General features: G+C 41.7%; 1 protein-coding gene across 1 annotated transcript in view; it reads left to right on the top strand.

Annotated features, from left to right (window-relative positions):
• The window catches only part of LOC137887035 (dedicator of cytokinesis protein 3-like), a 39293-nt gene that overhangs the window by 8562 nt on the left and 6780 nt on the right, over window positions 1-23951 (top strand). The window contains 35 exon segments of the mRNA XM_068729809.1: window positions 1-116; window positions 1516-1604; window positions 3220-3345; window positions 5783-5907; window positions 6053-6215; window positions 6350-6456; window positions 7331-7502; window positions 7984-8081; window positions 8530-8613; window positions 8712-8812; window positions 8908-8989; window positions 9835-10005; window positions 10680-10872; window positions 11012-11139; window positions 11672-11818; window positions 11916-12014; window positions 12113-12207; window positions 12406-12481; window positions 12671-12771; window positions 12864-12922; window positions 13032-13180; window positions 13338-13423; window positions 13538-13564; window positions 13678-13773; window positions 14341-14401; window positions 14498-14591; window positions 17135-17283; window positions 19593-19679; window positions 19922-20026; window positions 20664-20805; window positions 21177-21343; window positions 23105-23191; window positions 23282-23461; window positions 23543-23626; window positions 23710-23826. Of these exon segments, the coding sequence (XP_068585910.1) occupies window positions 1-116; window positions 1516-1604; window positions 3220-3345; window positions 5783-5907; window positions 6053-6215; window positions 6350-6456; window positions 7331-7502; window positions 7984-8081; window positions 8530-8613; window positions 8712-8812; window positions 8908-8989; window positions 9835-10005; window positions 10680-10872; window positions 11012-11139; window positions 11672-11818; window positions 11916-12014; window positions 12113-12207; window positions 12406-12481; window positions 12671-12771; window positions 12864-12922; window positions 13032-13180; window positions 13338-13423; window positions 13538-13564; window positions 13678-13773; window positions 14341-14401; window positions 14498-14591; window positions 17135-17283; window positions 19593-19679; window positions 19922-20026; window positions 20664-20805; window positions 21177-21343; window positions 23105-23191; window positions 23282-23461; window positions 23543-23626; window positions 23710-23826 (3963 nt within the window).

Here is a 23951-nt window from a genome sequence, read left to right as displayed (position 1 = left end):
CCGCCTCATGTGCAGTACAGACGACCTTATGGCTGCGCTGTTCTTGCCATGAGTGACGTTTTCCACACCATCACGGACCTCAAAGAGGAGAAGGACTTCGTGCTCAAAGTTTACACGTGAGTACACGCATGCAAAGCCCTTGATTATAAAAACAGCAGCAGAAAAAGAGAATTCCTTTAAAAAAAAAAAGATCTTCATGAACATGGCCCCGTCCACAGCTGGGGAGAGAGTTAAAGAATCTAAGCAGCGAGGCGGGAATGTTCTTGCAAATGTCGTGCATGACAACCTAGCGCTTCAGCGTTGATGCCCGGTGTGTTTTGACCAGAATGATAATGAAGTGTCCTCTGGAAAATCAATAGCCGCTCACCCCGGGCCTGAGATGGGCGTGTTGTGAATCTGGCTGCTTCTGTTAGGCCTCGCCATAGAGAGACACTCCTGTACGCCGGCCAACCCAGAGAAGGAGGGAGACACGGAGAAGGAGAAGGGGAAGAGAGAGAGAGGGAGAGAGATAGAGAGAGGGAGAGAGAGAGAGAGAGAGAGAGAGAGAGAGAGAGAGAGAGAGAGAGAGGGAGAGGGAGGGAGTGAGAGAGAGAGAGAGAGACAGAGGGAGAGAGAGAAGGAGAGAGGGAGAGAGAGAGGGAGTGAGAGAAAAAGAGAGACAGAGAGGGAGAGAGAGAGAGGGAGCGATACAGAGAGGGAGAGAGACACAGAGAGGGAGAGAGTGAGAGGGAGGGAGAGAGAGAGAGAGAGAGAGAGAGAGACAGACAGACAGAGATGGAGAGAGAGAGAGAATGAGAGAGAGACAGAGAGGGAGAGAGGGAGAGAGAGAGAAGGAGATATGACACTTAGATAATGGAGCAAAAGTTGGAGGACGAAGAAGAGAAAACAAAGGAACACCGAGCTCAGCATATTCTCTTGTCAGTCAACAGCTAGAACGTCTCCTTGTGTCTCTGCTGTCCTCCTCAGCGTCCTCTCCGGGTCGGAGGTCACTCACACACTTGGCCATCCTGTGTGTGTGTGTGTGTGTGTGTGTGTGTGTGTGTGTGTGTGTGTGTTTTCAGGATAACTTTACAGCTCGGTGTGAAATAAAGATTTCCAGAATAGAAAGCTGTCGTTTTTATTGGATTCCTCTGCTGAGGCGAAGAGCTCTTCCCTTTAAAAAAAAAAGAAAGAAGAAGAAGCAGTGATTCAGTACCGAGCTGCCTCCAAACTGTCGGCTCCTATAACGCTCCAGTCTGTGCATTTCCCCATGCCATCCCAGGGGCCTTCGGGCCCACAGTAATGAAAAAGGCTGGTAGAGAGCTGGCTGTCAGGTTTGCTTAGTGAGCTGTGCATTTGGGCTAATGTGCTGCTTGATAGCGCCTCCCCCTGCTGCTACCTTTTCTCCAGGAGGAAATCGGCTCTGGGACACATGCTGTTCGTGTAGTCCCCCTGCACTCAATTCCGATCCCTCCATCTGGGCGCACTAATGGGTGCGTTGTTAACAGCCCCGCCCCAACTGTCTTTTCTCTCCAGGTGTAACAACGAGAACGAGTGGCACCAGATACAGGAGAACATCATCCGCAAGTCCAACACCAAGTACTCAGCTCCCAGCACCAACTATGGTGAATGTCCTACCTGCTCTTCTATTGGTTTGAACTTAAAGAGGTCAACGTGTGTTGCTGTTTTTTTAATCACATGACCCAGTGTGGGTCATGTGACAGCTGATAGATATACAGCACATTGGCTCAAGAGAACGATATGCACTTATGTTTTGGGATCTAAACATAAAGACAGTTTTGATTTGAGATTCCTGCCTACTCATTTATTTATTTAAACATTTAAAGTCTCTCCAGACACAGCGTCATGGTGAACATGCTGTCTACAGTTTTTATAGGAATTATTTATTTCGTAGATATTAGTTCCAAAGATACTCGTAGATTATTCTGACAAAACAGGATATTGTTTCTGGATAAAATCACTAAAAACTAAAATGGTCAATATTATGCCTAACATACAAAACATAATATTTTTTGTAAATAGTGTTGAGTTCACATATACACCGTGAGAAGCTTTATTAACTTTAACTATCCTACTGAATGTCTCTGCTTGTATTACGTTATTGTGTTTTTTGTAATAACGACTTTGCTTTTTCCAGATATTTAAAGGAATAGTTCAACATTTGGCATTTTCGCTTTCTTGCCAAGAGTTAGGTGAAAAGATCCGTATACCACTAAATAAATAAATAAATAAATAAGAATCTAGAGAAAGCTACAGGTTAGCTTAGCACAAAGATTAACAACAGCTAGCTTAGATCTGCCAGAAGGTTAGAAACAGTACACCTACCAGCACCTCTAAACGCATTAATTAAACTACGGTATCTCTTTCTTGATTTTATTCCAAACAAAAAGGTGAACACGTTGTGGTGTTACGGGGGATTGTGCGAGGGGACTATTTCATGGCTCACTGCTCGCGGCCAAGAAACAGAAATTGTCCTTCGGTAAGCTAATCGACTTCTGGCTGTAGCTCCGTGTTGAAAGGACAAGTTAAAGCGTGGCATCAATATTGTCCTCTAACGCTCGGCAAGAAAGTGAAAAAGGGCTGCAGAGTATTCTCTCAATTAATAGTTTGTCTATAAAAAGTATGAGGTGACTTTTATATTGTTTGAAAACCAGCCAAATATTCACATTTGAGAAGAATTTTTGGTTTGTTTAAGATTTGTCAAATGATGATAAAGTGATTATTAAAATAGTTACTTATTATTTTTTCATCAGCTGCTATGAAAAGGTAAAGCAGGTCACTTTGTGTCTTCGGTATGAAACTATCTTGCTGTGTGGAGTTTTTCAAAATGGCTTCACTGTCGACGTGAACTCTTACTTCTCTTTTTTATATTTTTTATGAGCATCTCACAGTTTGAATTGTGACTCATTCCTCACAAACAATCTGTCACTATGTTTGTGTGGTGTAGGTAGCCTTATTTTTTCTTGCTTCTTTACGTAATTCCACTACACCATTTCCCCTCCCTCCCTCCCTCCCTCCCTTACTCCCTCCCTCTTTTCTCCGTGGCTCTGATCACGTCTCACTCTTGTGTCTGTCTTCGCCTCCCCCACATTCTGACTAATGTCCTTTTTGATACCCCCCTCTGTCCCTCCCATCTCACTCCTTCTTCGTCCCTTCACTGTCTTTACTTCCATTCCTCTTCCCCCCCCCCCCCCCCCCGCATCCCTATTCCTGCCCCAGGCCTCATCATCTCCCTGCAGCTGCTGCGGGGTGAGCTGGAGCAGATCAGACGGGAGAACCAGGCTGTGTTCAACAGGGCCCTGGCTCTCACGCGCAAACTGGGTTTCCCAGATGTCATCCTGCCAGGTAAGGAGCAAAGAGCAGTGGGCGGTGAAGAGGACAAGGAGGTTCAAGGAGGCGAGGAGGTGGAAACCGGAGGCCAGATGGCTTGGAGGATAGGAAACGAGGAGACGGTCACAGATGAAGGCAGAGAGGATGCAGATGAAAGAGGACAGGGAAGAAGGATGTAAGAAAAGCCAGAATAGGGCTATACGTGAACACGTTTATAATAATACGTTCTCGTATGTGAATAATAATAATCGTATTCTGAATAATAGTGAAAGACGAGTGTGTATGTGAACATAGTCCTTTATGTATCAGTGCAGGATGTTCTTAAATGAATGTCTTGCTGCTAGTTCTTCTTCCACCGCTGGTATTTAGGAGGCTCTCAGTTTGTCACTCCCTGTTTGCATGAGATCAGGATTGAGGTCAGGTGCTGAGCAACTTATGAAGAGCAGAGGTCTTCAAAAACAACTCAAAGAAAGGGAGAGAGAGGAAGAGGTGTGTGTTTATTTCGGTAGATTTCATCAGATAACATTGTTGTGCTTTGAGAATTTGAGTATGATCCTCTCCTCTTCTCTCCTCTCCTCTTCTCTCCTCTCCTCTTATTTCCTTTCCTCTCCTCTTCTTTCCTCTCCTCTCCTCTTTTTTCCTCTCCTCTCCTTTCCTCTCCTCTCCTCTCCTCTCCTCTCCTCTCCTCTCCAGTTAGCCTGAAATACCTCTCAATATCACCTCTTGTGACTCATCTGTCCCTAAGGAAATGACTTGGATATAAATAACTATAATCTGATTTTATAAATAACTGCAATATCTTCCTCCAGTGTTGCCACTGATATTTATTGCATTAATCGCTGACCTCACAAAAGGTGCCGAGGCAGTCATGAGCTACAGTGTATTACGACTCAGCGGGGTCGTTTGTCATCGCAGAGAGCGCTGACGTGTGGTGCACATCTTAGTCTTAATTTATGTTGACCACTCGCAGTTCATCTGTGAAGCGGAGGCTGAGACGTACATTATAACTTATTAACATCGCCAGGCAGGGGGACATGTTTGCTCTCATAGTCTGGGAGTTTGTGAGACGTCTTTGTCCTGTTGTTGTCTCCAGCTGGAGCCTCAAGAGGGCAATGACTTTGTGCATGACGTCCTAGTTAGCGTGTAGTGCTCCACCGGTTCAGCATCAGCATTGCTGAGGATAAAACGTGATGCCGCCCAATCAGAGATATTGTCTCGTCAAAACCCGACGCCTACATGACCCATAATGCAACTTGGTTAAGCCTCACTTCTTTCTCCACACCATGGATGTATTATTAGAGCTGGATATGGAGCAAACAGCCTTCCTACAAACTCCCCCCAGTAGCTACTTATGATATTTAATGTAAATATCACCGGAGGCCCAAATACTGTTCTCCCCATAGACCACCATTATAAAAGAGTATAGATATAAACAAAAGAAGGTTTTTGAGAGATTCAGGGATGAGGGCAGAGGTCTGTGATGCTTGTTTTTTCATTTCATTATAAGATGATTTTTTTATGTGTATATGTGATAAACATTAAGTTAACTATTTAAGTTATAGAAAGGGGAATGGGTGACCGTGGCTAAGTGGAGAGCAGGGCCCCCTTTCAATCAGAGAGTCGGCGATTCGATCCCCGGCTACTGCTCCACTAGTCTCATGTCAATGTGTCTTTGAGCGACACACTTAACCCCAGAATCGCTCCCGTAGCTGCGTCTACGGTGTGTAGATAGATACTGAATTGTAAGTCGCTTTGGATAAAAGCATCTGCTAAATGACTGTAATGTAATGTAATGAAGGGGGTAGACTTTAGGGCTGGGCAATACTTCAATATGATGATTTATCTTCTTTAAATCGTACTGTGAGAAATCATATATCGAAATATCGTGAAACACTATTTGACTATTTGTTTATTGAACTATCAGAAAATATTCTATATTTTATATTATATATATATATATATATAAATAATGCTCTTTATTGAGATGTTGGCCATGTCACCTAACTCTAGAAGGACTATTTAAGTGTTTACTTCTGCCTACTCCTTTTTCAGACATATACAATATATATGTTATTTTATTTAGATTCTTTATATGTGTACTGTTCATTTTACTGTCTGTTGTCCGATGGGAGGGAACATTAAGGCAGCAACACAACAGCTAAACCTGGAGGATAGTACATTCTTTCTGCAAGTCATTTTCATTCAAGCAACTGATTGAATCGGCATCCAGTTCTTCTAACACGTCCGGGCTTCAGATTCAAACTTGAACTTCACAACTGAAGTTGCCCCAAGTGGAGTTGCCTCAAGTGAGACTTAAGGCAACTCCAGAGGGAACCACAAAGGGCTCTAAGCAACTTGTTTTTGATGTGTAGTAGCACCCACCTGTAGGCTGATGGTGATATGTTGGTGGAGTTTCCTTTAACTGAAGTTCCTCCTGTGTGGTTTGTTTTAGGTGACATACGCAATGACCTGTATCTGACCCTGGAGCGGGGGGAGTTTGAGAGGGGCGGCAAGAGCGTCCAGAAGAACATCGAAGTCACGCTCTATGTGCTTTATGCCGACGGGGACACACTCAAAGTATGACACAGACATGAGTTTTAGTGTGCCATGCATGAGTCATGATCAGTGCACCCCCCCCCCCCCCCCCCCTTCACCCACACATTCATTTGAATGTTTGTCACTAAAAACAATGCACTGTGCTCCTCTTCTGTTTCCCTCTCAGGACTGCATCAGTTTGGGCAGCGGAGAGCCCAACAGCAGTGAATATCGCTCCTTTGTCCTTTACCACAACAACAGCCCTCGCTGGAGTGAGATGGTCAAGCTGCCCATTCCCATAGATCGTTTCAGAGGGTCCCACCTCCGCTTCGAGTTCAGACACTGCTCCAGTGAGTCACTAGTGCGGCCCGTCCCTCAGCGCACGGGTTTGTTAGGACGGAATGGGTCACGTCCTGAGTTATACAAGTAGTGGATTGTGCTGTGCAGATACACTCTGATGATGCACGATGTTCCTTCCTTTCAGCTAAAGACAAAGGAGAGAAAAAACTGTTTGGTTTTGCTTTCACTCCTCTGATGAGAGAAGATGGGACCACACTGTCAGACGAGAGCCATGAGCTGTATGTGTACAAGGTATGTTAACACGCACATTTTTAGATGTGTGGTGTCTCTTTACCTTTGACCTTTTGTGTCTTTTTAAATAATCAAGTCGAGTGCATTGAAGTTGCCCGGCTGTCTCTGTGACTTTAATCTCAGCAGTCTGAGAACATGTCATTAAGTGCTCTATCCATCTTATTTGCTCTCCTTTCCCAAAACATGTGCAGTAGCTACACTGTGATAGCTTAGTGACTGATCCACCAATACAATACAAGTGCTTTGTCCAGAGGCAATTATCAGAGATTTTCTGCCCTATTATTCCTGTTATTAGGCCTTCAAATTCCGGAAGACCAAAGCTCTGTCTCATAAAAAAACATTTATATTTAAAATATGACATAATCCACCATGGAGCTTGGACGGTGTAAATAATACGTCTGTGAGGATTTCTAGTCTTCATTTGGAAGCGAGGTCTTTCACTTTGCACTGGAAATGACAATGTACTGTATTTCAAGCCTCATATTTAGCTAGCATTGATATATCAGTCTTCTGAACCTAAACTCTACCCTACATCATTAGCATATCCCTGTCACACACGAAACATTTAGCATGCTAGTAGTACGTGTGATCAACGAAGCTGCTTGTTAGCATGCTAAAGTGCCCTCAGAAAGTTACTCAAAGTATATTGTGCTAAGATGCTGAAACGGTACGCCAGACTTCTTTTATTGGTCGGCGCCTGGCCGGTCATTCTGCTGCCGCCAATCACACATCTCAGTGCTCAGAGGCCAGTCACCAGAGCATCCCGCTGCAGTTTTAATCGGACCGGTTATGGATGAGAATCCCCGACTTCCTGTCCCATGATGGCGGTGCAGTGCCATTGTTCCATGTCTTAGTAAATCTCCTCTTCCTCCAGTGTGATGAAAATGCTACCTTCAGTAACCAGGGCCTGTACCTGAGTCTGCCCTGCTGTAAAGAGGACTTCAACAGCTGCCCCAACCTGCCGGCCAACCTGCCCTTCCAGAGAAGCCCCAAAGAAACCTTCTGGGTCTCCACGATACTCTGCTCCACCAAACTCACACAAAATGGTAATGAGGCACCTTACACGCTCTTCTGGTTATTTATTTTCACTTCCCACTCGGGCTGGGCAATATGGGCAGAATGATCTATGTTGATATACTGTAGGTCATTTTATATGTCGATGACGATGTAAAGCATGTTCTCTGGTAGTTCAATAGATAAATAGTGTACATAAAATAACATTGTCATTTTTATTTACTCCTAAATTCATTTTTTAATACTTTTTAATTCTTGACAAATTAAAAGAATGAAATATAAATAAAGAAAGATATATGTCTAGCTGTACATTGACTGTTTATTTGCATGTTATCAGATTAAGACAATAGTTTCTGATCAGTATGTGCTTTATTTACATTTAAACAATATAATTGTGTATTTCATCAACATACAAATCCATTTAAAGACGATAAATCATCATCTTGAATTATCGCCCAGCCCTACTTCCTGCACTATTTCATTCAACTCTGTGTGACTTCTCTCTGTTCTCAGTGGACCTTCTGGCTCTCCTGAATTGGAAGGCCCATCCAGACCGGGTGTTGGACATCCTCGGTCGATTGCGTCAGATTAGCGGAGAGGAGATTGTGAAGGTCGCTGTCGTCACGTTATTTATCTATTGACGTGAACGATGTACGAGTGTATTTACCTTCTGTGTGGCTGGAGGGTGAACTCGATCGCACCAAACATTTAGAACAACACGAGGAAAAGGCTGAGTCATACATTTTACATTTGTTAAAGTTTAAACTTTAAGTGTAACTTTATTGATAATAGGTGAAACTATAATGTTGTTCTTATATTTTGATTAATCCGATTAGATATTGACCATTTACAACTTTAAATTGTTCACGTGATTTTATTTTCACAATGCTTGTTGACTCAAACACATTTGATTCTGTTTAGAAGTCACACTATCATCTCAGAATTAAAAATAGGTTTCATAGCAGTGCTTTGTGGATGAAGGGGCTACCCGTTGTTTCTCTTTCAGTCCGGCCTTTCATTGACGCTCGTGTTGGGTGCTGTTCCTTTCTCTCCTCACAGTTCCTGCGAGATGTCCTGGATACGCTCTTCTGTCTTTTAGATGACAACACTGATAAATATGGACCGCTAGTTTTCCAGTCACTGGTAGGAAAATGAAAGGAGGACAACTATACTATGTGATTTATTTCGCTGATGTATTAGTAGCGATAATAAGAATAACATCTATGTGTGTGTGTGCTTAGGTGTTCATCATTAACCTGCTCAGGGACAGCCGTTTCTACCACTTCAGACCTGTCATGGACTCCTACATCCAAAACCACTTTGCTGGAGCTTTGGCTTACAAGTACGAGAACAAAGCAAACGCAAAATTCTGAATTTAGATGCCGGCAAAGTCACACTTGATATTGACTCTCGTGATTTCAAACCATCTGTCTGCAGAGAACTGGTTCGATGTCTGAAGTGGTACATGGACCGCTCGGCTGAGGTCGTGCGACAGGACCACATCCAGGAGGCCATGAGGGTAAAGTATCCGTCCTGGCTCCCACTACTGGGATTAATTAGCAGGAAATGGTAACAGAAGGACTTACAGGGATTTATGTGATGCCTTATAAGGCCCTATACTTGCCTGCTGAGAGAAAGGACGTTATGTAAAATCTCTACAGATATTGACGTGTTCTGCAGGCCTTCACACACCGGGGGCAAGACGAATAAATGATACGACAATGCAAAGTACTCAGCTGTGAATAGTTAGTATGACAAATATTCATACTGGCAGCAATGCAAATTTGTGACGGTTGCAACAGTTTTTTAAATAAGAGGTTCCAATAGATTTGTGCAGGCAGAGGACCAGCAGGATCCTAGTGACCCAGGCGCAACGTGAAATGAAAGTGTTTCTTTTTGTTTTGCACCTCAAGCTGCTGCTCGATGCTCTCATTTGTATGTCATCATTTTTATTTTGTATATCTTTTAATCCACAAAGCATTCTGTGCTTAAGCTTGAAAAGCTATATTAATAAAAGTATTATTTTTATTATTATTATTTTTGTCAGCTCAGAAAAGAAATGACTGTTCTTCTTCAGCGCATTATCGTGTTCTGTGTCAAAGTACTTCTGACAAAAAAAATAAAATATGAAAAAACAAATTAATCTCAGCGTGGAAAGCCATGAAGACATTTTCCACACAGTCTTTACATTTTCTCTTCCGAACATGTGAGGAACATTTCTTTTCATGTATTGATTTTCTCCGGATGATCAAGCTCAAACCCATTCAGAGCTTGATGCTTACTCATTGTCTTTTTTAAAATTGAATATATGGTAGGAAATGACACAAACCTCGGCTGACCGAATGTCTCCGTTCCTCCCCTCAGGCTCTAGAGTACCTGTTCAAGTTCATCGTCCAGTCTCGAATCCTGTACTCGAGAGCCACCTGTGGCATGGAGGAGGAGCAGTTCAGAGCGAGCATCCAGGAGCTCTTCCAGTCGATCCGCTTCGTCCTGAGTCTGGACAGCCGCAGCTCAGAGAACCTGGTGTTCACGCAGGTCGGATAGTTCATCCTGCATGACGAACCGCTCTGACAGTGTGTCACCTGCTCTGCAGCCTTATTTATCTTACATCTTTGGTTATGAATGTTTTTATTTTCTCTCTTATCCATCTTCTTAGTTTGCATTCATGCGTCACTGATTCTTTTTTGTTCGTTACTGTTCGTAACTTATTTCACTTTTCTTTATTTCACTTGCTTCACGTTTCATTCTGTGCATTTTGTGACTGACGCCTCAATCCCTCGCCTCCCCCCCATCCTTGTCTTGCTCTGGGACAGTTTAGGGGTGTGATCAGCTGCATGCCTCTCTGTGGTTATGCCTCTGGGCTCTCGTCCATCTCAGTAAGTCACAGCGCCCCCCTGTGTTGGTTCCTCTATGCAGCCGATGCTGCATGTCCAGGATGATGTATTCCTCAGTAACTGATATGCAGCCAGTGCTTTAGATAGAAACTGAGATGATTGATGGCTGTGGAAAGAGATAAATGGTGTAGCTCTTTTGAGATCTTGGTGCTCTCTTAAGAAGATAAATAGGTTCATTTTGTTTTGGATCAGTGTCACTCAGAAAAAAAGCATATTTTTTGTGATGTTTTAATGTAAGTGTGTCTTATTTGAAACATGGTATTCCTCATGTACACTACAAATTCCTTCTCTTTGTCCTTTGTTTCTCCCCTCCAGGCCGCATTGTTGAACAGTTTCCCTGATATTTTTGATGAGCTGCTGCAGATGTTCACCGTTCAGGAAGTAGCCGAATACGTCAGGGGCACCCTGGGGAGCATGCCCAGCACAGTGGACATCGGCCAGTCCATGGACGTAGTCAAACTGCAGTCCATTGCTCGCACAGTTGAGAGCCGCCTCTTCTTCTTCCCCGGTGAGACAATTGTTGCAAAGTGTTTTCCTTTCCCTGACGATACCAAAACAACATACATGTAATCCTGATGTGCACACAAAGCTTTTCAGCTTCATCCTCACTGTTTCTCCTTCTTTCTTTCTTTACTCTCCTCCCTCAGAGTCTCGCAGTATTCTGCTGCCGGTGGTTCTGCATCACATCCACCTGCATCTGCGCCAGCAGAGGGAGCTGCTCATCTGTTCTGGGATCCTTAGCAGCATCTTTTCCATAATTAAGACTAGCTCCATGGTACAGTACATTTTTTACCGTGACTTAAAATCACATGTGATCACTAGAAAAGTTGCCATATATATATATATATATATATATATAAAAGTTGCCATATATATATATATATATATATATATATATATATATATATATATATATATATATATATATATATATATATATATATACGTATATATACGTATATATACGTATATATATATATATATATATATATATATACGTATATATACGTATATATATATATATATATATATATATATATATATATACGTATATATATATATATACGTATATATATATATATATATATATATATACGTATATATATATATATATATATATATACGTATATATATATATATATATATATACGTATATATATATATATACGTATATATATATATATATATATATATATACGTATATATATATATAATTTCTATTTCCTTTTGAGATATATAGGATTATGACAATGCAGCTGAAACACTAAAGCGTTAAGCAGCATGTTTGCTTCTCTGTGTTTCCTCAGGAGTCTTCTGTTCAGGAGGAAGTGGAGATGATGGTGGAGAGCCTCCTGGATGTGCTGCTGCAGACTCTGCTGTCCATCATGAGCAAGTCTCACTCTGTGGAGACGGCCAGAGGACAACGCTGTCCCCAGTGCACCGCCGAGATAACGGTGAGCTTCCACTCAATGTACGTCTTTGACGTGCAGTAAAAACAGGTTTTTGAGTTGATTAACCTTTTTAAACGTGTCTGTCATTTCCTTCGTGCAGGGGGAGTATGTTTCCTGTCTTCTCTCTCTGCTTCGGCAGATGACAGAGCTCCACTTCCACCATCTACTCAACAACTTCCATAGCAAAGAGGAGCTGAAGGTGTGAACCCATCTGAGTCACATGGTCACAGCATTTTGCTGCAGCCCGCTCACTGCATACCTTGACTACATACGCATTCTTATTATATTCCTTGGCAGGAGTTCCTGTTGAAGATCTTCTGCGTGTTCCGCAATCTGATGAAACTGACTATCTTCCCCCGAGACTGGAGCGTCATGAGGCTTCTAACTAGTCAGTGAGTCTGCTTTTTCCATTTCTGTCATGCAGTCTTCTTAGTCCCAGCGATGGTAAGGGAATACAGCCAACCATTAGATCAGACTCTTCAGAGCATCCTGCTCCTAAGGCGACGCTTCTGTTGAACGCTTTTTTTGTCATCTATTTTGGGCTACTGCCTCATTTCATAAACTGACGGTGTAATGTTTGCTTTCTGCAGTATCATCGTAGTGACAACACAGTTCCTGTCTCCGGCGCTGCACAAGAACTTCTCAGAGGCCGATTTTGATTTCAAGGTGTGTGTGTGTGTGTGTGTGTGTGTGTGTGTGTGTGTGTGTGTGTGTGTGTGAGAACATTTAGGAAACCCAGCACACTATGAAACCACAAACTGGGTGAAGCTTTTCCATAATTCAGTTTGTTAAACTAGTGTTAGCGATTCAACGTGGCACTTATTTCCTCTTGTTTTTGTCTGTGGGGTGTTTCAGGTGTGGAACTCGTTTTTCAGCCTCACTGTTTTGTACATCAACCAGCCCAGTCTGCAGCTGGAGGCGCTAGGCCCGGCTAAGAGAAAGAAAGTCCTGGACAAGTAAGGAACAGCCGTGTATTCATCGAACGCATTCTCTCCATTTTATCCAGTATTTAACTACCTTTCCATACTTCACTCGCCACTCCTTTTAGGCATGGAGATATGAGAGTGACGATGGCGTACGAGCTCTTCAGCATGTGGCAAAAATTAGGTGCGTCAAGACAACCCACTTCCACACACACATAACACGTTTCACTGGATGTTTTATGAAATTAGCGAGATCAAAACGGCTCCTTTCTGTGTGAATCTGTGTAATCCAGGCGACAACAAGCCCCACTTCATCCCAGGAATGATGGGTCCCTTTCTCGGCGTCACCCTGGTGCCTCAGACCGAGGTTCGAAACATCATGATCCCAATTTTCCACGACATGATGGATTGGGAGCAGAGAAAAAATGGCAACTTCAAACAGGTCACTGTGACATTGTTATGTTATGAACTATGGATTGTGTGCTGCTGTATAAAAACAGCTTTTTGTCACGTTATATACCCTCATCTTTTGGCTGTGTGTGTGTGTGTGTGTGTGTGTGTGTGTGTGTGTGTGTGTGTGTGTGTGTGTGTGTGTGTAGGTGGAAGCAGAGCTGATGGATAAGCTGGACAGCATGGTGTCGGATGGGAAAGGCGATGATAATCACAGAGAGCTCTTCAGCCTTTTGTAAGCATCAAACCTGTGTTTAGTGAGCCTGGAGAGTGATACGCAGAGTGATGCTGCTCTCATAGAGCTTCCCTCTAACATTCTTCTCTGTGTTGTTTGGCTGCCCCCCCACAGGACCCAGCTCTTTGGTCCTTATCCCAGGTGAGGTGTGACGCTCTCACGGCTGAGACGAAGAGACGTTGCGATTCATATCTACTTACCTCCTGCGCTTGTCACCTTTAGTAAGAATGTCCTACTGTGTTTTCTCTGTGCAGCCTGCTGGAGAAGATAGAGCAGGAGACCTGGAGGGAGACGGGCATCTCGTTCGTCACGTCGGTCACAAGACTTGTCGAGCGATTGCTGGATTACAGGTGTGATGAGATTTTGTTTTTACCGCCCTCGGGGGCACATTGTGTATGTTGTGGAACCTCTTGCTTTAACTATTGGCGGCCGTGTTAACAGGTTAGACTGACCACAACGCTGCACGTCGGCCACATCTCTCGTAGAGATTTGAGGTGTGCCACACAGTTCACAGCAAAAATAGACTGAAAATTAGTTTATATCATCTCAGATGTGAGAAAAGATTCATATTTATTTTTAACTCAAAAGTTCCTGTTTCTGTTTCAAAATAAAACCCCTTTAGCATCTTTCTGTGGACATAATCTCTTCATTTGATGACACAAGGCTTTTATTCTGAAATATTTGCGGGACAGTGATGAATGCAGTAAAGTCCTCCATAGATAAAAAGAGTACTGACTTTCAATTGTAGATTGTTTTTATCATTTACAAATGAGCACATGCTTCTTAACCTTTTTATGCCTAAAATAAATATAAATGACATTTATAATAAGAATGAAACGATTCATTCAGACTATTATGCAAAGCGAACTTTATGTTGAAAGAGCAACGAGAAAAGAAATGTACTTGTTTATTTTTAGGGACTGCATGAAAGGAGACGAGATGGAGAACAAGAAAATTGGTGGTTCCGTCAACCTCATGGTGAGACATTGATGTTTTTAGACTTCAGAAACACGTTCATGAACAATTCCACACGTAAAATAAGATGTTTACCATTATTTTTTTATTTAACCCCAGAACTTCTACAAATCTGAGGTTAACAAGGAGGACATGTACATCCGTTACATCCACAAGTTGTGTGACCTGCATCTCCAAGCAGAGGACTTCACAGGTAACACAGACTCAGGGTGTCTGCCTTTGTTCTGTGTACAGTGGCATGTTTATTCCTCTTCCTTTCATTGGGTTTGTTTTTTTAGCAGTAGAATAGATGCAGGAGAGAAAGGTTTAAGGTGGCAGGATAAACAGGATGTGTAGACATCATGGCTGTATTTCTTTTGGTTGAAGGCCTTGCACACACAAGGTCCGCCCACACTGGTCATTTAGCTTTTGTTCAGCCGATTAGACGTCTTCTCAAGGTGTCGTCAGACCGAGTTTCACTTCCCATTGATTTCTATAGAAGAATGAGGCGGAACTCATTCACTCCATCTTTTGCTTCATGCAGAGTCTGATTGAAAATCACAAGGCCAGTGTGAGGGAGGGGTTGTGATTTACCTTTCATTCAGGAAAACACTGATTGTTAACAGCCTTGGTTTTATAAACGCATGACAAAATATTAATAATGCAACCAGCAGAGAAAAGAGGGACGCTGCTCGGCTGTAGTGGGTGCAAGGACAGTGACAGATAAATGATGAGAAGCTGTAGAATTCACAACTTTGTGGATTGTTTTTAGCATGCTAGCTATGCTAACCCTGAGTTGAGGTTTAATTAGAGAGAGTAACTGAAATGTGTGAGTGTGCGGGGGGGTTCAGGCCTGGATATCTTTTCATGCTTTCTTCACCGGCGACAGCTGGAGCCAGAGAGGCATCATGTTCTCATTCTCACGATATCTCAGGAACGCCTGAGAAATCAAATCAGGCTCAAATGTCCTCCTGCACTCAAGAATGAACTGATTCAAATCTGGTGTTCAAGCGATGACATTTTGGCCATACGTTGGTGTAAACTGCAACATGACTGGCTGGCGGAGGCACACAACTTGGAGGCGATAAATGTAGTGTTTTTTTAGCAAACAGTTAACTTTTAAAATAAGTGCAACGAATTAAAAGAGAGACTCTGGCGGCCTCATCTTCTGACAACTGGTCAAAGTCCTCCACAGCAGACTGGATGCCCTGTTCAGCCGTACATTAGGACGATAATAGATATGGAGATAGACTCAGAGTGGAGAGACAGAGAGATGCAGATAAATGTGTGCTTGTAGTTTAACATGAAGACATTACACTGCGGCGTCCTGTGACTTATATCATATTGGTCCGTTTTATATTAGAAAAGGGCAAAATAAGTTATTCGGAGGGCGATTATGATAAGTTTTAATCATGGTCTGGTAATGCGACACTCAATCATGTAAACAGGAAATTAGGGGAAGTCAGTCAGTTAAAGTAATCGTGTAAATGGCTTTAGTGTTCTTGCTTTACTCACATTATTGGCAGTGGTGGCTTTATTGTGTTCATGTAAATGTGGCCGAACCTGAGTAATTAAATGCAACCTTATTCATCGGTTATGTAAAACAAACAAACAGGCAGCTGGCGAGATAATTGAAAACACATTTTATTGTTCTGCAGTCGGCTGTGATTGCACACGTGCTTATTGTGTGAATCATTGTCTAAAAAACCTCTTCTCATCTTTACTGTTATACTGTGGATGAGATGGATACATGTTGTGCTGTTTATTCCTACAGCTGATGACTATATTCATTATTGATAACCTTTTTGGTTAATCTATAAAATGTGAGAAATTAGTGAAAAATGCACATCACAATTTGTAGCCCAAGTTGAAATAATAAAACAGTTTGAGTAATATTTTATTTGTCATCTCGTAAGGCGATTGATTGACTCTCAGCTCTAGTTTATTATTTTTATCATAGTTTTTACAGTTTCAATGAGACAGGAGTCACTAATATTTTATATTTCATTTGACTCACTGTCACTCAACAATAATGTCAAATATTCTTTACGGCTGACTGAATCATGTCATCTGCAGTATTCATGTGTTTATTTCAGAGGTCCACTGATTTTTAAACGGCGATATAATAACGATAGTTTGGAGCAGGACGAAGCCGATTAATCGGCCGATTACTTCTGTAAACAGAAAACGGGTTAGATGTAACATGTTTACCACGCAGCTGTACCCTGATAGTTTGTAAAACGTCATATCTGCAACGGCTAATCGGCCAAACCGATTAACCGGTCGAGCTTCAATTAATTTTCAAAGTAAATACTTTATATGTGAGCGTAATGAAAAACAGAAAATGCAAAATTAAAATAAAGTGAAGACAAATGTCTCAAAATAACAACACACGTTAGAAACTGTTGAATGCAGATCAAACTGTATTTACTGGACAAGTTTGGGATTTACAATTTCCCAGGATCTTGATTTTTGTTTGTGTCAAAGCAGCTGAGCAAAACTGAAAACAAGACCGAGAGCAGCTGATGTGATTTAAACTGTGCAGGTGCACTTTGCACCTCTGGACACCAACACACCAAAACATACCCAGCATGCTCTGGGCAACTTGTGCTTTATGCAATTGACTGCGCTTTGTGTCACTCGCCACCTGTTTCACAAAAGCTGGACCCAAAAGATTCAACATCTGTAGCTCTACTAGATAGCAGATAACACACTTTCACACTGATGACATTTGACCCGTGTCCCTTCTGACAACAGAGGCAGCGTTCACCCTGCTGCTGTACTGGGAGCTGCTGCAGTGGGAGGACCGGCCCCTGAGGGACTTCCTTCACTACCCCTGTCAGAGCGAGTGGCAACGAAAGGAGAACCTGAGTCGGAAGATCCTCCACTACTTCAACAAGGGCAAGGCAAGTGAATTCTTACGGCTTCTTCTTCTCTCACTTCCTGTTTAGACTGACTTCAAGCCAGCTGCACAAAATTCCCATTAAGTTTTATAGCTTTCTTATTTTTTTATTTCTTTTTTACCACGTTCACGTGTCTGTCTGCTCTCATCTGCAGCTGTTCCCAAACAAAATTACATTTAGCCTTCATTAACATTAAGAGTGAGAGAGAATCCTGAATCCTGAATCCTGAATCCTGAATCCTGAATACTTTCTCAAAGTTTTAATTATATTTTACATCAAAACTTATTAGTATTTGTACCTACTAAACTAGATTTATACAGTGGTAGAGAAGTGCTTTTTATATTTACTTAAAAATACTACAGTATAAAATACTACAGTATAAAATACTACAGTATACAAGTCTAAAGGGTTACTTAAGTAAAAGCATCAATACCACAGTATAAAATACCACAGTATAAAATACTACAGTATAGAAGTATTAAATTCAAAGGGTTACTGTAAAAGCATCATTTATTACAAGCTCATCATATGTTTATATATACAATCGTATTAACTATAGCAGGATAAATATTGTGAAATAGGAGTATAAAGTATCACTACTCAAGTAAGTACCTCAATACTGAACTGAAGTACAGAACTTGAGTAGATGTATTAACACCACAGGTATAATAGCTTTAAAGTAACATCCTGTTCATAGTGTTCAAAGCATAAACACAACTGTGCATTATCACAACAAAATCATCTAGTTGCTTAGTTTTTATCAGGAACGAGTTTTCTGCACTAAAGCAAACGCTGCATATCACATAATAGAGACAGGAACATGCAGCCTCTGCCCACTAGGACTCAGGAAGGGTCACACGTCTGCTCAAATGTGATTTGCTCCCCGAATCGTTGCTCCCTGGCTGCTTTTCCTCAACAAGATTAAATTAGTGGACTGGTCTCTGAGCTTCGGAGAGGACTGTGGCCTCTGGACTCTGGGATCAGCTGAGGAGGATAAAAGTGGCCTCCATCGTTAACTCTTTGAACTCTTTGTCATCTGTGGTGTTATTGCTGCTCTGTAAGTAGTCTGTACCTGTGGGATCTCCTGTTACTGTTACCAACGTAAAGACAGAAGTCTGTACGCGCTGAAAAAGCACCGCTCAGGTTGAACTGATGGAGGCAAAATGATGTAGAAGCTGGACTTTAAAATATATGATTATATGTATATATATATATATATATATATATATATATATATATATATAACATATATATCATATATATATATATATATATATATATATATCTCATATATATATATATATATATAACATATATATATATATCATATATATATATATATATATATATATATATACGTATATATATATATATACATACATATATATATATGATATATATATATATATATATATATATATATATATATATATATATATATATATATATATATATATATATATGATATATAATGCAGATGAGTGTAGATGTGACCGCTCCGGTTCTCCTCCTTTGAACGTGAAACAAGAAAAGCTTTCCACAGTTTAAAACAATGATTGAAGACATTTTTTTTTACCCTGGTTATAAATAATATATATATTTTATATATGTAAAAATATAATTAGAACACATATCTTCTATCTTATCTTAATATTTCTTCTTATTCTTGTTCTTAAATATCTTATGCCATATGTGACATTTCTACATCATGTCATCACCTTGTTGTTGTTGTTGTTGTGTTGACAATGAACAAAACACTCATCCTAGCAGCTAAAGCTAATGTCTAGTGGAGGCTACAAGTGCTGCTCATATATCATGTAAAACATAAAGTCATATATTAACTATTCAAAAAAACATCTCCATGAAACATAAAGTAAAAGCCCGGTAAATAATGTGACCCTTAACAGTCGAATGTATAGTAAGAGAGACTCGTGTTCATGTACGTTCACTACAACGTGCTGGAGAGAAAGAAAGACATTCTGACATCAGATTGGTCTCTTCTCAGTCACCACACACATTTTCTATTCCAGATATTATATTCCTACTTTTAGCTCCGACCTTTACATTATAAATACAGCTCGACAGGCAAACAGGACTGGTGTAGACCCTGAAGAAGCCCCCCCCCCCCCCTCACTTTCAAATGATTAGGCTCATTTAAATTCTTCTAATGTTTAGCATGACGCTGCATAAATCCATCAGCTGTCTCACTGATTCTTCCTAAGACATTTGTCATTTTAATGATTATTTGTCTTTTTTATACAGGATGACTAAAGCTTCAATAATTTCCATTTATCTCATTTATGGCTTTGCAGTGCTGGGAATATGGAATCTCTCTCTGCCGGGAGCTGGCTTTCCAGTACGAGACTTTATATGATTATCAGAGCCTCAGCTGGATCCGGGTACGTAAAGTCCTGTTATTATCAAACAAGCACTCCTCTGTGGTGCCGGAAAGTGAGATCTTCAGCTCCCTCTGTCATCGTCATCCTCGTATGTGGTGCGAAGCGCGTATGGCGTCAAACACAATGTCCCAATCGACCGTGCACACCCACACGCATCGGGAGAACGCAGAGGCTTCGGTAATGTGTGTGATTAGACCATTATTCATCATGAGTCTTTTGCATGTTTTATTATTCTCTGACAGAAAATGGAGGCGGCGTATTACGACAACATCATCGAGCAGCAGAGGATTGAGCCGGAGTTCTTCAGAATGGGCTTCTATGGCAGGAAGTTTCCTTTCTTCCTCAGGGTACATCCAGTCTCATCTTGGTCTGTGCTGACACAGTTGTGATTCTGCCGATGCAGTCGATGTTGAAAACTAGGAGCTGAGTTGGTTGTCGCTCTACCAGCCATCTCAGCTATTGATATCTTGAACGTCATCATATTATAACAGAACTTTATCTGCAAAGTTTGACCGTTGAAATCCATCTACCTCCAGATAAATATTTACCAATTTTTATGATGGTGTATCATCATGAAATATAAGAAAATGTGTCCACTACCGTCTAAATATCTCACTTCAGTTAGTGGCTTATTTAGCCAATTCCAAACCTTAACATGATATATTTTTATTGATTAGGCCTCATATGTTTCATGGTGGTAGATGCTGTTAGCACCAAGGGAGCATGTAGCCAACAATACTATTTGCACCTTAATGTGGCTTTATTACACCCGGATGTACAGTGTGTGACATTGCAGAGTGTCAGAAGCCAACAATGCTGACGAGGCACATATTAGCTCCTGTATGTGTACATGTAGCTCACTGTAGGCAGTGTGTTTGTTTCATAAAGCTAAAGTAGCCTCAGAGTTATGTGCAACTGTTTCTTATCAGCATGTCACTGTCAGCCTTGAATAACTCCAGCTGTCGTCTTCCCCCGTTTATGCAGAACAAGGAGTTTGTCTGTCGCGGTTATGACTACGAACGACTTGAGGACTTCCAGCAAAGGATGCTGGGGGAATTTCCACAAGCCATCGCCATGCAGCATCCCAACCAACCCGACGACACCATCCTGCAGAGTGACGCTCAGTGTATCCTACTCGGCTTTAAAAGGCTAAAACCAACAAGTATTTTCTTTATGAAGTCATGTGTCATTTGTTTCTATTAAGACTGTTGGTTATAAATCTTTTGAGACGGTAAAATTAGTGAATATTTGGTATTTTTTCCTGATAAAATGATTATTAATATTGTTGTTAAGTTCATTTTTGTTTGGATCCATTAGCTTGCACTCTGTATCACTTATATATGTGTTATACACTTATATATGAGGTTGATTTCCATTCAGGCAGCGAGAGCAAAGCTCTCTGTAAGCACTTCCTGTGAATGTCCCCCCCCGCTCTTCCTCCTCTGTGAATATGCATGTCCGTCCGTCTGTCACTTCCTTGACACTTGGCCCTCTAAGACTTGCAGATCTACGCCGTGACTCCAGTGTCAGACATCTCCGATGTGCCTCAGCTGGAGCGTGTGCCCGAGAGGATCAAGAGCTTCTACCGCATCAACAACGTCAGCCGCTTCCACTATGACAGGCCTTTCCACAAGGGGCCCAAGGACCGCGAGAACGAGTTCAGGGTACGGTGAGCCGGCAGCCCCTCCCAGTCCATCTCTGCACCACAGTTTAGTGGGGGGTTGTTTCAGACACGAGTTAAAAACATCAAATGGATTCAGGCAGAGGCCTCGCAGCTCATGCAAGTCAAGTAAAGTCAAGTCAATTTTATTTGCATAGCCCAATATTCCCAATTTGCCTTTAAGTGCAGCATATGACACCATCTTTCCTTAGACCCTCGACACAGACGATAAAAAACTCCCAAAACGTGTGTGCAGAGAATAGAGCAACATAATACAATTACAGTATCAACAATCAGGATGACAACAACAAAGATAGAAGAATCGATCCTCGAGGACCTGATCGGACCTGAGCCACACGACCTTCTGTCCATCATGGGAACCTGGAAGAGGACAGAATACAGAGAGAGAGAGAGAGAGAGAGAGAGAGAGAGAGAGAGAGAGAGAGACGAGGACAACATGCACATAAGAGAGAGACGAGGACAACATGGACATAAGAGAGAGAGAGAGAGAGAGAGAGACGAGGACAACATGCACATAAGAGAGAGAGAGAGAGAGAGAGAGAGACGAGGACAACATGCACATAAGAGAGAGAGAGAGGACAACATGCACATAAGAGAGAGAGAGAGAGAGACGAGGACAACATGCACATAACAGAGAGAGAGAGAGAGAGAGAGAGAGACGAGGACAACATGCACATAACAGAGAGAGAGAGAGAGAGACGAGGACAACATGCACATAACAGAGAGAGAGAGAGAGAGAGAGAGAGAGAGAGAGAGACGAGGACAACACTATATTTACTATAACAGCCATGTAGCACTGAGACAATGACCCTAACTCATATTACATGTCTGTTGTTACAATCTGTGAATCGTTTCAATTATTTCCCCACGCTGATGAAAAAATACTTTCAATTTTAAATTTGATTGACTGCATATTACTCCAGTGATGAAATCCATCTGCATCATATCTATTTTAAGTTTGAACTCAAGTAGTTAAGTAAGAATACTGATTCTGCAGTTGAGGAAGAGGGTTGCTGTGACATGCAGTGATTTAATGAATGCATATGATCATCTGACAGATCTGTTATCAGGCTTTATTATCTTGTTGCATTTGTTTGTTTTTAAGAAGGTGATTTAATCAAATATTGAAATATTAATCACACAAGCTAATGTTTATTTAAGTTATAGTAATCAGGAATTTAAAAAACATAATCTTTTGAATGAGCAATAAATGAGTTGTTTGATTATTGAATAAATGATCTTCAGATGTATTGATGAATAGAGAATTGTTAGGTACAGGACTAATAGGAAACAGAAGAGCAGCAAATCTTCACATGTTGAGAAGCAGGAAAACTAAACGATGAACAGATGATCACAAAAGTTGCTGATTCGTTTTTTTTCAGAATCGATTAAAGGTTTCAGCCGTTATTGTGTTGTACGTCTTTTTGTTGTTAATATACTCATTATATATCTGTATCTGGACTAGATACTCTTGTATCTAGTCCAGATACAGCTCACAGTGCTTCAGAGACTTGGACCAGACATGATACTGGTCTGTATCCTCTGACACAGTGACCTACATTTGGAATCAAACCACACCACTGAACTGACCTGCTGTACATGCTACACTGAAAACACTGTCTTTCCCATTCTTGTTATTTATCTGTCACACGGTCAGTTCTCCAGCAGACCTGCGTGATGTTGCCGGATGCGATTCACAGCCGACCGCATTAACCTCTGTTCTCTGCTCTGCATGTTTCAACAGAGCCTGTGGATCGAGAGAACAACCCTGATCCTCTCCCGTCCTCTCCCCGGGATCTCCCGCTGGGCCGAGGTGGAGAGGAGAGAAGTGGTGAGGAGCTCAAACGCCACCTTTTTCACGGCACATGTAGATTGTTATACGCACACATGCTTCCTTCTTTCTGCGTGTGTTTGTTTCCAGATGGAGGTGAGCCCTCTGGAGAACGCCATTTATGTGGTGGAGAATAAAACCCAGGAGCTGCGGACTCTGATCAGCCAGTACCAACACAGACAGCATCATGGCAACATCAACCCGCTCAGCATGTGCCTAAATGGGGTCATCGACGCTGCTGTGAACGGGGGCATCGCCAGATATCAGGAGGTAGTGACGCTGGAACTAAGAATTCAGTGGGTGGATGTGTTGACTTTGTTTAATCTCTCGGCTCCTCCTCTGCTCCAACAGGCCTTCTTCGATAAGGACTACATCAGCAGTCACCCAGAAGACACAGAGAGGATCACACATCTGAAGGATCTGATGCAGGAGCAGGTCCGACTCAGTTTTGAATCACATGTGGGTGATGTAAGAATTCGTGTGAACATCCTCCTCAGTGCTTTTTTTTTTTTCAACAGGTGCACATTCTGGGAGTGGGACTGGCTGTTCACGAGAAGCTGGTGCATCCGGAGATGCGTCCTCTGCACAAAAAGCTTGTAGACCAGTTCCACATGATGAGGACAGGTTTACATCATGTGAGTAGTTCAGCATGGGGCTCGGATTCAGAAGTTCTTATTACGCCTCTGAGACTGCGAACGTGATATCTCAGAAGCGATCTTGAGCCAATTTCCTCCGATTTTTTACCATAACTCAAGAATTC

This window comes from Cebidichthys violaceus, unplaced genomic scaffold (genome assembly GCF_023349555.1).
Source record: "Cebidichthys violaceus isolate CVI_PGR_0920_01 unplaced genomic scaffold, fCebVio1.0.p SCAF_47, whole genome shotgun sequence".
Taxonomy (NCBI): Eukaryota; Metazoa; Chordata; class Actinopteri; order Perciformes; family Stichaeidae; genus Cebidichthys; species Cebidichthys violaceus.
This window is presented reverse-complemented; position numbering and strand designations above follow the sequence as displayed.